At 45.1% G+C, this 10,888-nt stretch overlaps 1 protein-coding gene across 2 annotated transcripts in view; it reads right to left on the reverse strand.

Annotated features, from left to right (window-relative positions):
- Positions 1–8,573, reverse strand: part of PALD1 (phosphatase domain containing paladin 1) — a 281,234-nt gene extending 272,661 nt beyond the window's left edge. Inside the window, exons 1-2 of one of the 2 annotated variants that reach the window (XM_088475660.1) lie at positions 8,371–8,573; positions 7,942–8,030 (exon numbers count right to left, since the gene is read on the reverse strand). In XM_088475660.1, coding sequence (XP_088331786.1) covers positions 7,942–7,961 — 20 coding nt within the window. In that variant the 5' untranslated portion in view covers positions 7,962–8,030; positions 8,371–8,573. Of the gene's footprint in view, positions 1–7,941; positions 8,031–8,119; positions 8,267–8,370 lie in introns of those variants that run through there. The other variant, XM_088475665.1, reaches the window with a different exon arrangement.
- Positions 8,574–10,888: the final 2,315 nt, after the last annotated feature.

Raw genomic sequence — 10,888 nt, forward strand, 5'->3', positions numbered from 1 at the left:
GCACGTGCCCAAACAAATTAAGGGGCCATGTCTCATGGAAGAAGCCATAATCATTACACACACCCCTTTCTCATCACTCTGGGAACAGTCCTTTCCATTCCATATGCACCTTAATGCAGTCCCCCCAGTAGTGCCCGTTATACAGTACCCCCAGTATGCAATGCCCCCAGTAGTGGTCACCCTTATGCAGATCCCAGTAGTGATCCCCCTTATACTGTGCCCCCAGTAGTTGTCCCCCCTGTGCAGTGCAGTGTCCCAGGAGTGGTCCCCCTTATGCAGTCTCCCAGTAGTGCCCCTTATATAGTGCCCCCAATTGTAGTCCCTCCCTATGCAGTGCCCCCAGTAGTGGTCCCCCCTATGTAGTACCCCTTATACAGCGCCCCTGTAGTGGTCCTCCCTATTCAGTGCCCCCAGTAGTGGTCCCCCCTATGCAGTGCTCCTTGTGCCCCAGGAGAGGTCCCCCTTATGCAGGCCTCCAAGTAGTGCCCACCGTAGTGATCTCCCCTATGCAGTGCCCCCAGTAGTGGTCCCCCTGTGCAGTGCCCCCACTAGTAAGCCCCTTATATAGTGCCCCCAGTTGTAGTGCCCCCTATGCAGTGCCCCCAGTGGTAGTCCCCCCCATGCAGTGCACCCAATAGTGGTACCCATTATGCAGTGCCATTTAAATAGTGGCCCCCAGTTGTAGTCCCCCCCTAAGCAGTACCCCCAGTATTGCCCTTTATATAGAGGTCCCAGTAGTGGTCCCACGATGTAGTCCCCCCAGTGGTAGTCCCCCCCTATGCAGTACCCCCAGTATTGCCCTTTATATAGAGCCCCCAGTAGTGATCCCCCGATGCAGTGCCCCCAGTATTGCCCTTTATATGGAGCCCCCAGTAGTGGTGCAGTGATCCCAGTGGTAGTGACCCCAGTGGTAGTCCCCCCCATGCAGTGCCCCTTGTAGTAATCCCCCCTTGTAGTGCCCCTAGTAGTAGTCCCCCCCTTGTAGTGCCCCTAGTAGTAGTCCCCCCCTTGTAGTGCCCCTAGTAGTAGTCCCCTCCCCCTTGTAGTGCCCCTAGTAGTAGTCCCCTCCCCCTTGTAGTGCCCCTAGTAGTAGTCCCCTCTCCTTGTAGTGGACCTACTAGTAGTCCCCTCCCCTTGTAGTGCCCCCCCCTTGTAGTGCCCCTGGTAGTAGTCCCCCCCCTATGCAGTGCCCCCAGTAGTGGTCCACCGATGCAGTGCCCCTAATAGTTGTCCTCCCCCTTGTAGTGCCCCTAATAGTAGTCCCCCTACAGTAGTGCCACCCCCAATGCAGTGCCTCCCTCCCCCCAGTAGTAGTCCCCCTAGTAGTAATCCCCCCACAGTAGTGCCACCCCCGATGCAGTGCCCCCCTCCCCCCAGTTGACACACACATAATGAAGAAAAAAAAAAAAAAACTTACCTGAATGGTAGGGGAGGCAGCATGCAGGTCTTGCCCGGGCTTTTGCCGAACTAGCTACTCCCTGTTACTAGAGGTACAGCTGGTCCTCTAGCGTCCGGCAGCAGAACATGGCAAATGAAGACGTCTCAAATTTCAATGTAACACGATTGTCTTCTATGAGGCGGCGGCCATTTTGGGAGAGACAATTTCAATAGTACTGTATCCATGTAGACGGACAGAGCCGGCCCATGCAGCCATCGGCCCTTCTGGCATTTGCCATAAGTGCCCGATGGTCAGTCCGACCCTACTAGCAATTATATTAGTCTTTAGGACAGGAATGGGGAACCTCAGGCCCGGGGGCCGTATAAGGCCCGAGGAATCATTTGGTCTGGCCCTCTGAGCTTTTTTCTGCTAGCCTCATATGGCTAGCAGGGTGCTTAGAGTGGCACCCTGCAGCCAGAATCTATGCAGTAGTGCCGCCTGGACCGTCCTTAGGACGCTTCAGACAATCACAACGCTGCCCTTACAGCTCCCCAGAGCACCCTGAGGATACTCCGGGCATTGCTGTAATCATTGGCGATTGTGACATCACACAGGGCGGACGTGGCCTGCACCGGGCCCGCAAATAATGTTATATATATATCAAAATGGCCCTCAGCAGAAAAAAGGTTCCCCACCCCTGCTTTAGAAGCTCACTGTAGTTCTCCCCAAAGGCCTTTCCTGTGTCAAATGCAAAAAAATTTGGCTTCTAACAATTTTCATTGTATATGGACCACACTAAATAATATCAAGGACAATATGGACTTCCAGAATAGCCCTGATAATGTGTGAATAGAAATGAAGGCAGGGAAAGAAACATGATATAATCACAAGAAACCAACAGGAAATCTATCTAAACTGCCAAGGCATGCAGCCTGTAATAAATGTCACATGTGCACTCTTATCTGCACAACATACATAAATATTGTCTTCAGTTTACATAACGGGAAATGGTCTGATGCACATTATTTACTTGTACTACTAAAATATCATTCGAAGTTATGTAAAATAAACAACTCCTTCAACTGCCCTCATTTGTCCTTTGTGACAGGTGGATTTTGACTGTTATATGTTACAGAGATCATCTGATGGGATAAAATGTATATTTTAGACACATTGGGGGTGATTAAATTCAGTGCAACGTTGAATAGTGCTTAAATGAGTTTTCGGTGCTATTCAATTGACTGCGCTGTTAACCCCAACTAGAGGATTTCTGCTCGGACCCTCCTGAGGTGCAAGCAGAAATCTGACTAAGCTATTGTTGAGATGCTGTTTTCGGGCTTAGTGTATGCACTAACAGCATCACAGCCAGCACTTAAGTCGGAGAATGCAGATTACTGCGAGTAAACACCCTGCTTAAGGCGCAGTAACCTGCATCTCCTGACTTAAGTGTAGGGCGTGAAGGGGACAACTGAATAGCTCCGGGAACTTATTCAGAGCACTATTCAAATCGCACTGAATTGAATTGCCCCAATGAGGCAGTTGTAGAGTTGGGCGCATTTTGTACAGTTTACAGAGTTGAATGTGTCACAACATACAAGAGACCTATAGTATGTGCTTCAGGTTGATGCTAGGATTAAATGGGAGCATACTGTATGTGCCTTGTTGACACCAGTGATGTGGCTTGACACCGTTAGTAGTATATGCTAAAATGACAGTACTCCATTTGTGCACGTCAGTATTTAGACAGTGTTTTTAAAAAATTCTTAATAAAAGTACCTGTGCATGTGCGGTCTCTTTCTGCGATTGGTCACAGCTGATGATGACCTACGTTCCCGAAAACGAAGGTGTGACGACTCCATTTTCTGGGAGTGGCGAGACCAGATTTACTGGCCTCTGCTACGGAGCTATGACGGCTATTCTGAGTAGCCTTAGATTCACTCAGGTGGCTGATGCCGCAACCGATGGTCTTTGGGCGCAGCACTCGGACCTGCGATGCCATCAGGGGGCATCTTTTGTCCTCAGATGCCTCCAGCGGCATTAGCATATTTTAACATCGCTGCTACGTCGAAAGATGCAGCAGCGATGCTAATAGCGTACAAGGGCCTAATTCAGATATGTACACTAATGCAATTGCAGCTGCAATCCCATACGCAGCTGTTTTAAGAAGATATGCTAATGCACGGAGCCGCCTGGAAATGTATTGTGACGCCCACACGAAAAACGTGACTGTCCCGCTGAAATCGGGATGGTTGGGAGGTATGCATGAGTGTGTCCAACACTAAATTAGATCCACTAGACAGAAAGTAATTGGCTCTCTTTTTGGAAAAAGTGCAGATTTGATTTTTTTGGAGAGATTTTGACGTGGGATTTCATTTTTAAATTATTGAGATTTTCCTTGGTTCCAAAAATTATTATAGTCTCAACATGGAACCTGTTTGAGAAAGGAGTGAAAGCAACTTAACCTATAACAACTGTACCTAACATTGCTCGTCAATCAGACAAGGCATAGTGGATAAAATGTAAAAAAAAAATGTAAATAATTTTCATGGGACAGTGTGAACAACACAAGCGATACTGTATTAGTGGACCATGTCGCACTGCAATCCACATCATAACAAGGCTACTGAATTTGATTATAATACAGTACTATCCTTGTTCAAATTTAAAACTTCTCAAAATGATAACATATAAAGTCATGAATGTTAAAAAGACATTTCCAAGGGCAAATCTGTCAAATATGGGACTGTCTCTGGAAATCACAGACTGATGACTAATTTATATTTGACAACTTTATATTTTGCCTGTCCAGCAGAGTATCCGGATATGAGATGCAGGTGATCTCTGTGGGGTGCAAGGCTGTGTTCCTTCATTAGGCCTGCCCTCCCGCCGCAGAATACAGCAAACTGCGGGATCATGAACATCGGGGGTTGAAAAGATCACAAGAATTTCACTAGGATGTGGGCAAGATGCAGGAGGGTAACCTACATTCCCTGAAGTCCGTGGGGCCTCCCCAAAATTTGGTATGGGTTGACTATGGACATTGACAGCTTTTGAGTTAACTGGAATTCAAAATTAACTTGCTGTAGACAAATGAAATCTAATTACTAACTAGTTGCTATAGTTTGAGCACAGATTTACACTTTTGACCAATGTTAGTAAATAACTGTAAAGAGCCTTCCTTTGACATTAACAATAGCAGCATACTTTGGCAAGAGCCTGGTTCCATGCCTTCTGAGGGGTACGGGATCCCGGCGGCAAGAATCCTGACATCGCCATCCCGACAGGGTTAGGATACAGACACCTGACGATAAGTATCCTAACCCTACCCTAACCTTCCCTCCCCACAGCCTTAACGTAACTCCCCCCCCCCCCCGCATCCTAACATTAACCCCCCCGCAGCCTAACCCTAGCCCTCCTCCGAAAGCCTAGCCCTAACCCCTGACCCTAATCCTCGTACTTACCGCCAGCATGCTGGCGCCGGGATTCTGACCGGAATTCTGAGTACCGGCGTCCCAACAGCAGGGATCTCAACTGTATCCCGATCTGAGTTTTTCCAAACATGCTATAGCACATAGATTTATCATAGGCTTATCAGAAATCAATACACAGGTTTGAAATCTGTAGTGCTGTCATAGGAACTTTGCTTCAAGATCAGTATGACGTCGATCACAGACATATCTCGTCTGCTGTGCGTGCAATATCTGCAGACATATTGGGGCATCGTGCTGTGTGTACGGGCGGTCAGCCGACCGCTGTCCCTGTGAGTTTTATACCCAACATTTTGTAGAAGTCTTTCACAATTGTGAAAAACTTCTCCGGGGGAAGCCAGCAATGCGCATGCGCAGTGTCAGTTTCCGCCACCGACCGGAGGTTTCGGGAGAGAGATAATAAGATGATGTAAACTAACGGATGCAAACTTCTGAAAGCTTCACTTTTTGAAAGTTTGGTAACTAATGGGCCCCATCCATCTGCGATGGATTGCCGCTATCCCGCAATGCTGCAACCCAGCAATCCGACATGTTGGATCGCCTCCCTGTATCGTGACGATCCGTCGCAGATGTATGGCCACCATTATATGATTGTAATCTCTTGTGAACAAGTTCTGTATTTGTACTAGATTTTTTTTTGTTTGTTTGTTTTTTATTCAAAGCTTTATAAATGACAGTGCATGCAAATGTATTTACATAAATATGTTAAGTATACTTTCCCTAAGCAATCTTCCAAAGTGTTTCAAAGTTATATAACCAAAAGTGGAAAGAGAAACTGATCATGTACTTAATACATATATATTTAACCTGATAGATACACCAGTAATAATTCATAAAATATATCCAACCTGAAAATAAACTACTAGTAATATAACATTACTCCTTTGTGTGAAGGTCATCTGCCTTCTAAGAAACTCTAATTAGGACAACTTTGTTTTACATTGCACTAATAGTAAGGTGGTATGATTGTTTAATCGCTACAAACATTTTATTTTTTACAAATTTTAACTGTCATATTTAAAAGGGCAAAAATAGTAAATGCAAAATCAGTCTTGTTTTGCATTAAGTAGTATTGCCCTTTTAAATATGGTAGGCAAAATCTGTAAAAATAGTGGGTTTTGTAAATCAACTGCTTACTATATATGCCCCTGAGTATCTGAATTTTACCTTCACTTAAGAAAAGGCTGTATAAATGTAACTGCCTCTGAAAATGAAACCTACAAACTAACACAGCTAAAATGGTCTTTGGACGGCATCTCAGGAAAGTGTAAATTCTTGGCCAAAAATATTTTCAGGAAATGTTATGTTCCCAAATATACTCAGATTTGCTGAGCTTGTGCAGTTTTTCAGAAGCCTCTCCAATTACCAATAGCCACAGAAAACCCAAAGAAATGAGGTAATTGTACAGAGACTCCAGGGAAAAAGGTTCTCACCAGCCTCATCTTAGCCAACACCAAGCAAGATTCATCGGCAACAGATATGACAGCGTCTAGATACAATTCTCTCTGGGAGTTAAATAAAATCCTGCAGAATTTTGCATTATTTAACAAATGTTAGGCTTCTTTTGGTACTAGGAGGACCCTTATTCAAATCAAATTCCTTCACACATGTTGAATATAAATGAGCTAACAAAGAAAGGTGCTTTTGTCTTTAAATTATTCCTACATTTCTAGACTGACAAACTATTTTCTCATGCTTCAAAACTTGAAGTTACTAATCAGTCTGGGCAGAACATGGCTACACTATGTGGTTCCAGAATTCCCACCCTAATTGGTGTCTAAAGGAAATTCCCCTATTAACACTGTCATCGGCAGCATTTAAGATAATGGATGAGGAACTTGCAGTTGGCAAAGCATTTTGAGGAGGTCATTATTTAGCAGTAATGGGATTGGTGTTAAGGTGCATACACACACAATGATTTTTTGAACGATTATCGATAACGATATCGTTTATCGTTCAATCGTTGAAAATATCGTTCACTTTCTGAGTTAATACGATGAACGATCATCGTTCATGCGCGTTCACGTTTGAAGTTTAGTCAGACTGACCAACTCAACGATTTTCAGTAAGGGAATATGCAAAAATCGTTTGTAGTTCAAAAAAATCGTTCATTACATTTAGTAACTGAACGATTTTAGTAAACGATTTTCGTTCATTTTTCCCTTGAAAAAATGAACGAAAATAGTTTACTAAAATCATTCATTTTCTAAATCGTTGTGTGTGTATGCAGCTTAAGAACTAGGAAAACATTTTCTGTTTTAGGGGCATATGTATCAGAGCTTGATGTGTGATACAATTGTGAGATATATATCACCAACCAATCGGCTTCTAACTTACATTTTGCAGGCTGTGTTTAAGTAATGATAGTTTGGAGCTGATTGGTTTGCGATATATATTTCCCAATTTTCTCTCACATCAAGCTTTGATACATATGCCCCTACATTTCAAACTGTTGTGGAAAATGCTTTATACAAATGATATTTAATAGACAAATGTATTAATTTATTATTGATGTTAGTGGGTGTTGCAGCATGGACACAGTCCAATATCGTAATAAAATCAAATGAGAGGGTTTCAGTAAAAGTTTATGAACCAACAAACTTCATTAGGATGGATATTATTACATATATGTACCTATCCCCCAACATGACCCGTTCCACCAAGTACAAAGTGCTCTGCTCCTGGACTTCCCACCTAATGTATGAGTGCAGTCACCTGTGGTGAGCTAGGTAATTGATGAGACAGGTGTTTCACCACTGGTGGCTGCAATCATACATTAGGTGGGAAGTCCAGGAGCAGAGCACTTTGTACTTGGTGGAACTGGTCATGTTGGAGAGTAGTAGTTACATATATGTAATAATATCCATGCTGATGGAGGGTCTGTATGTATTACCATTAATGTACACATTATTGAATTACATAACTGCAGCTCTAATGGACAGGGTAAATCATAGTTTTATGACAAATATTAACTGAATAACTACTTGTAAGAGCCATAAGTCCATTAAACAGTGTGTGGGAGTATTACACATGTCTGTAATAACGTGCTATTAGAGGAAAATATAAATCTCTTACCGTGGCTGTGATTGCTGCATGGCTGCGATTAATGTTCCTGGTCTTACTTTAAGTAATGAGTGAATAATTGTCCTCTCAGAAAAGACACCCTGGGATATAAATAACAGGGAGGTTAGAGGTACGAAGATGGCTTAGTAAATAATAGCTTAGTAAATAATAAAGCTAACAGGTTTTGTACCAACGCATGGAAAGTGGTCTGTGCAGGGAAAGAGCAGGCAAGGTGGCACACAGTACGTGCACAATGAGCGAGTCAGCAGCACGGCAGACGGTCTGAGGAGTGGGACAGCCGGGGTCAGACAGACTGACTAGGATAACAGAAGTGTGAGACGGGCTGGGGGAAGCACAAAGAGTACAGTGATACAGGAATAGCAGACAGTCACCAGCCTGTGCAGGGCTCAGAAAGAGAATTTAAAGAGGAAATAAACTCACAGCTATGCAGAAGGCAGAATAAAGGGGGATTCCTCCGTCCCTATTGTGGAGCTGCTTGTCTATTGCTCTCCCCACTTCAGTACTTGGGTACCCCTTTCTTCTGGTATTGTCTTCTCTAGCTGATTACAGATGTGCAGAGGAGAGGCGGGATCCCTCTTGCAGTTCTCTGCTCTCAGCTGCATATGCTCCTCCCAGGAACACCATCACTGGAATTAGGAGGGGGGTATAACTGGAACGCAGCCTTGCACAGAGAAGCAGCTACTGAGCTTACTATATAAACTATATGATCAGTCATCATTCATTTACTTTACTAGTTTCATAGAGCTTAGCCTCATCTACCATAACTACAAGGAAGCTGGGCAAGCGCGTATCAGCAGGTCTTGTGCGCTATTATTTGTACGCACACCTGCATCCCTGAGACAGAAATTTGGGGTGTAGGCATTGGTTAAATCCAAAAGATTACTTTGAGCAGGTCGAATTCACCGTCAGATCACCGATTATACGTGGATCAGCGGTATATCCCATTTACCCATTGTTGCCAACAAAGGACAGATGACAATGTGGACACAAAGATGTCTTTTTACGTATATGGTGGGAATGTCCGTACATTTCAGAATTCTGGAATATAGTCCTAACCTTGATAGATAGATAGAATAATCAATGCTATCTACCTCACAAGGGCATATATATAATGGGTGCACACTGGCCCCACTTTGCACCCATATTTAGTTATACTTAGCTTTCCGCAGTGTCCAGAGTGCTGCTTTGTAGCGCTGGGCCAGCGCTGCAGAGCAGCAAAAATCACTGGGAAAATGGCGGTGGCCATTTTGCCAGTGACTCTCGCATGTGCAGAAAAGATGTCTCTGGGAATAAGGCGCTGACGCCATTTTCCCAGAGACCAGCGCATGTGCAGTAGATTCTGGCTTCATGCAGAGAGGAGGGGCCCCAAACAGAGGCTGCACACGGACCCCCTCCACTTTTAAAATGCCCCTGCTATGCGCCTCCTAAGGATCCACTAAATGGCTTGCTTTGTAGACCTCTGTGTGGGGTATCAGTCTGGAAGCAGTCTGCCATACCCTCTCTCCCTGCCCTAGTCAATAAAGTATAGTATATTGCTTCCATGGAGTACATTACAGCTCTCCTCCATGTCAAAGTCTCAGCATATCATGAGATATGGGAGCCCTGGATTACCCAGTACAACAGACCCTTGCCTGGAACGCTGTGAGAATTCTCCAGTGAGGACTATGCTATTACATGTAGAGTAGTCAGGCCCGTAAAGAGCTGTGCAGGGCCCTGGTACTTTCAGTGGCGGGTGGCCTAATGTAAGAAGATGTGGCCACGTCTCCTTAATAAAAAAACAACAAAAACAAATGGTTTATTCTGTGTCGCAAAGCAACGCAGTACGCTCCTCAGGGGACATCATGTGCCCCTCAGCCAGGTGCAAATCCAGAGTAGGGGGGGCGATAATACTTCCCACCATAGCCAAGCACACAGCAGCGTGGGCTGGGGAGACACATGCTGCTGCCTCTGACAATTAAGGGAGAGGGGGTGGACCCAAGCCCCTCCATCAAGTCATTGTAATTAGTATTCCCTCCCCCCCTCTCAGTGCCTCTGAGAGTATGATGTATCCTCCTTTCTTACATATGTAGGAGACTCATGGTTGCCCTCTTACCATCATTCCCACATCCACACCACCCATTGTTACTGGCTATTGGAAAGAAAAGAAAAAAAATCAGTAAATAGAAATTTCTTCATAATAGCACTGAGGCCTTTCACATCATTACTTGTATGGGGTTTTTTCATATGTTTCATATTGATGTATAATGGTTTTCTGGAAGAAACTGTATATTGTTTGCATATAAAGATTGATCTATGTATATTGTACTCTATAACCCCTACCTACAACTATTGTTTGTTTAGTTTCCAATAGAATATGGGCCTGATTCACATATGCGCTCGCAAGCGGGTCGATGGTGGCCCAGTGCGCATGCGCACGACGGAGCGCGAGACCCAGATAGCGACGGGCAAACCATCGCTCCGGGTCTCGTTCCAAAGGGGGCATGCTGTCGATGTTGAGTGACAGCACGCCCTCTTTGGTGGGCGGCCGGGGGAGTGGCTGCCCAAACGGAGGCGTTCCCATGTGAACGCCTCCGTTTGGAGGCGGCCCCACTGACATCAAGAGTGATGTCAGTGGGAGAGATTTCGGCTCTGTGAGAGCCGAAATCTCTCTGGGGCTTGCGGCAACGAGACCCTACCACAAGGGTCTCGTCGCAAACCCGATGGTCGCGATGGACTTGACCATCATCATGGACGCTCGCATAAGCTGTGGGTGGTAACCCACAGCTATGCGAGCATCCAAAAGGCCGCTCCAAATTTAAATAGGATGGCCCTGATTCAGAGCGAGCGCTCTGGCCGCGCGCTATAGCTGTGGGTGGTCACCCACAGCTATGCGAGCGGCCAGGAAGCCGCTCTAAAAAACAAGAAGGCCGGCCCTGATTCAGAGCGAGCGCTCTGTTAG

The sequence above is a fragment of the Taudactylus pleione genome, unplaced genomic scaffold (genome assembly GCF_031769625.1).
Source record: "Taudactylus pleione unplaced genomic scaffold, aTauple2 ptg000016l, whole genome shotgun sequence".
Classification (NCBI taxonomy): domain Eukaryota; kingdom Metazoa; phylum Chordata; class Amphibia; order Anura; family Myobatrachidae; genus Taudactylus; species Taudactylus pleione.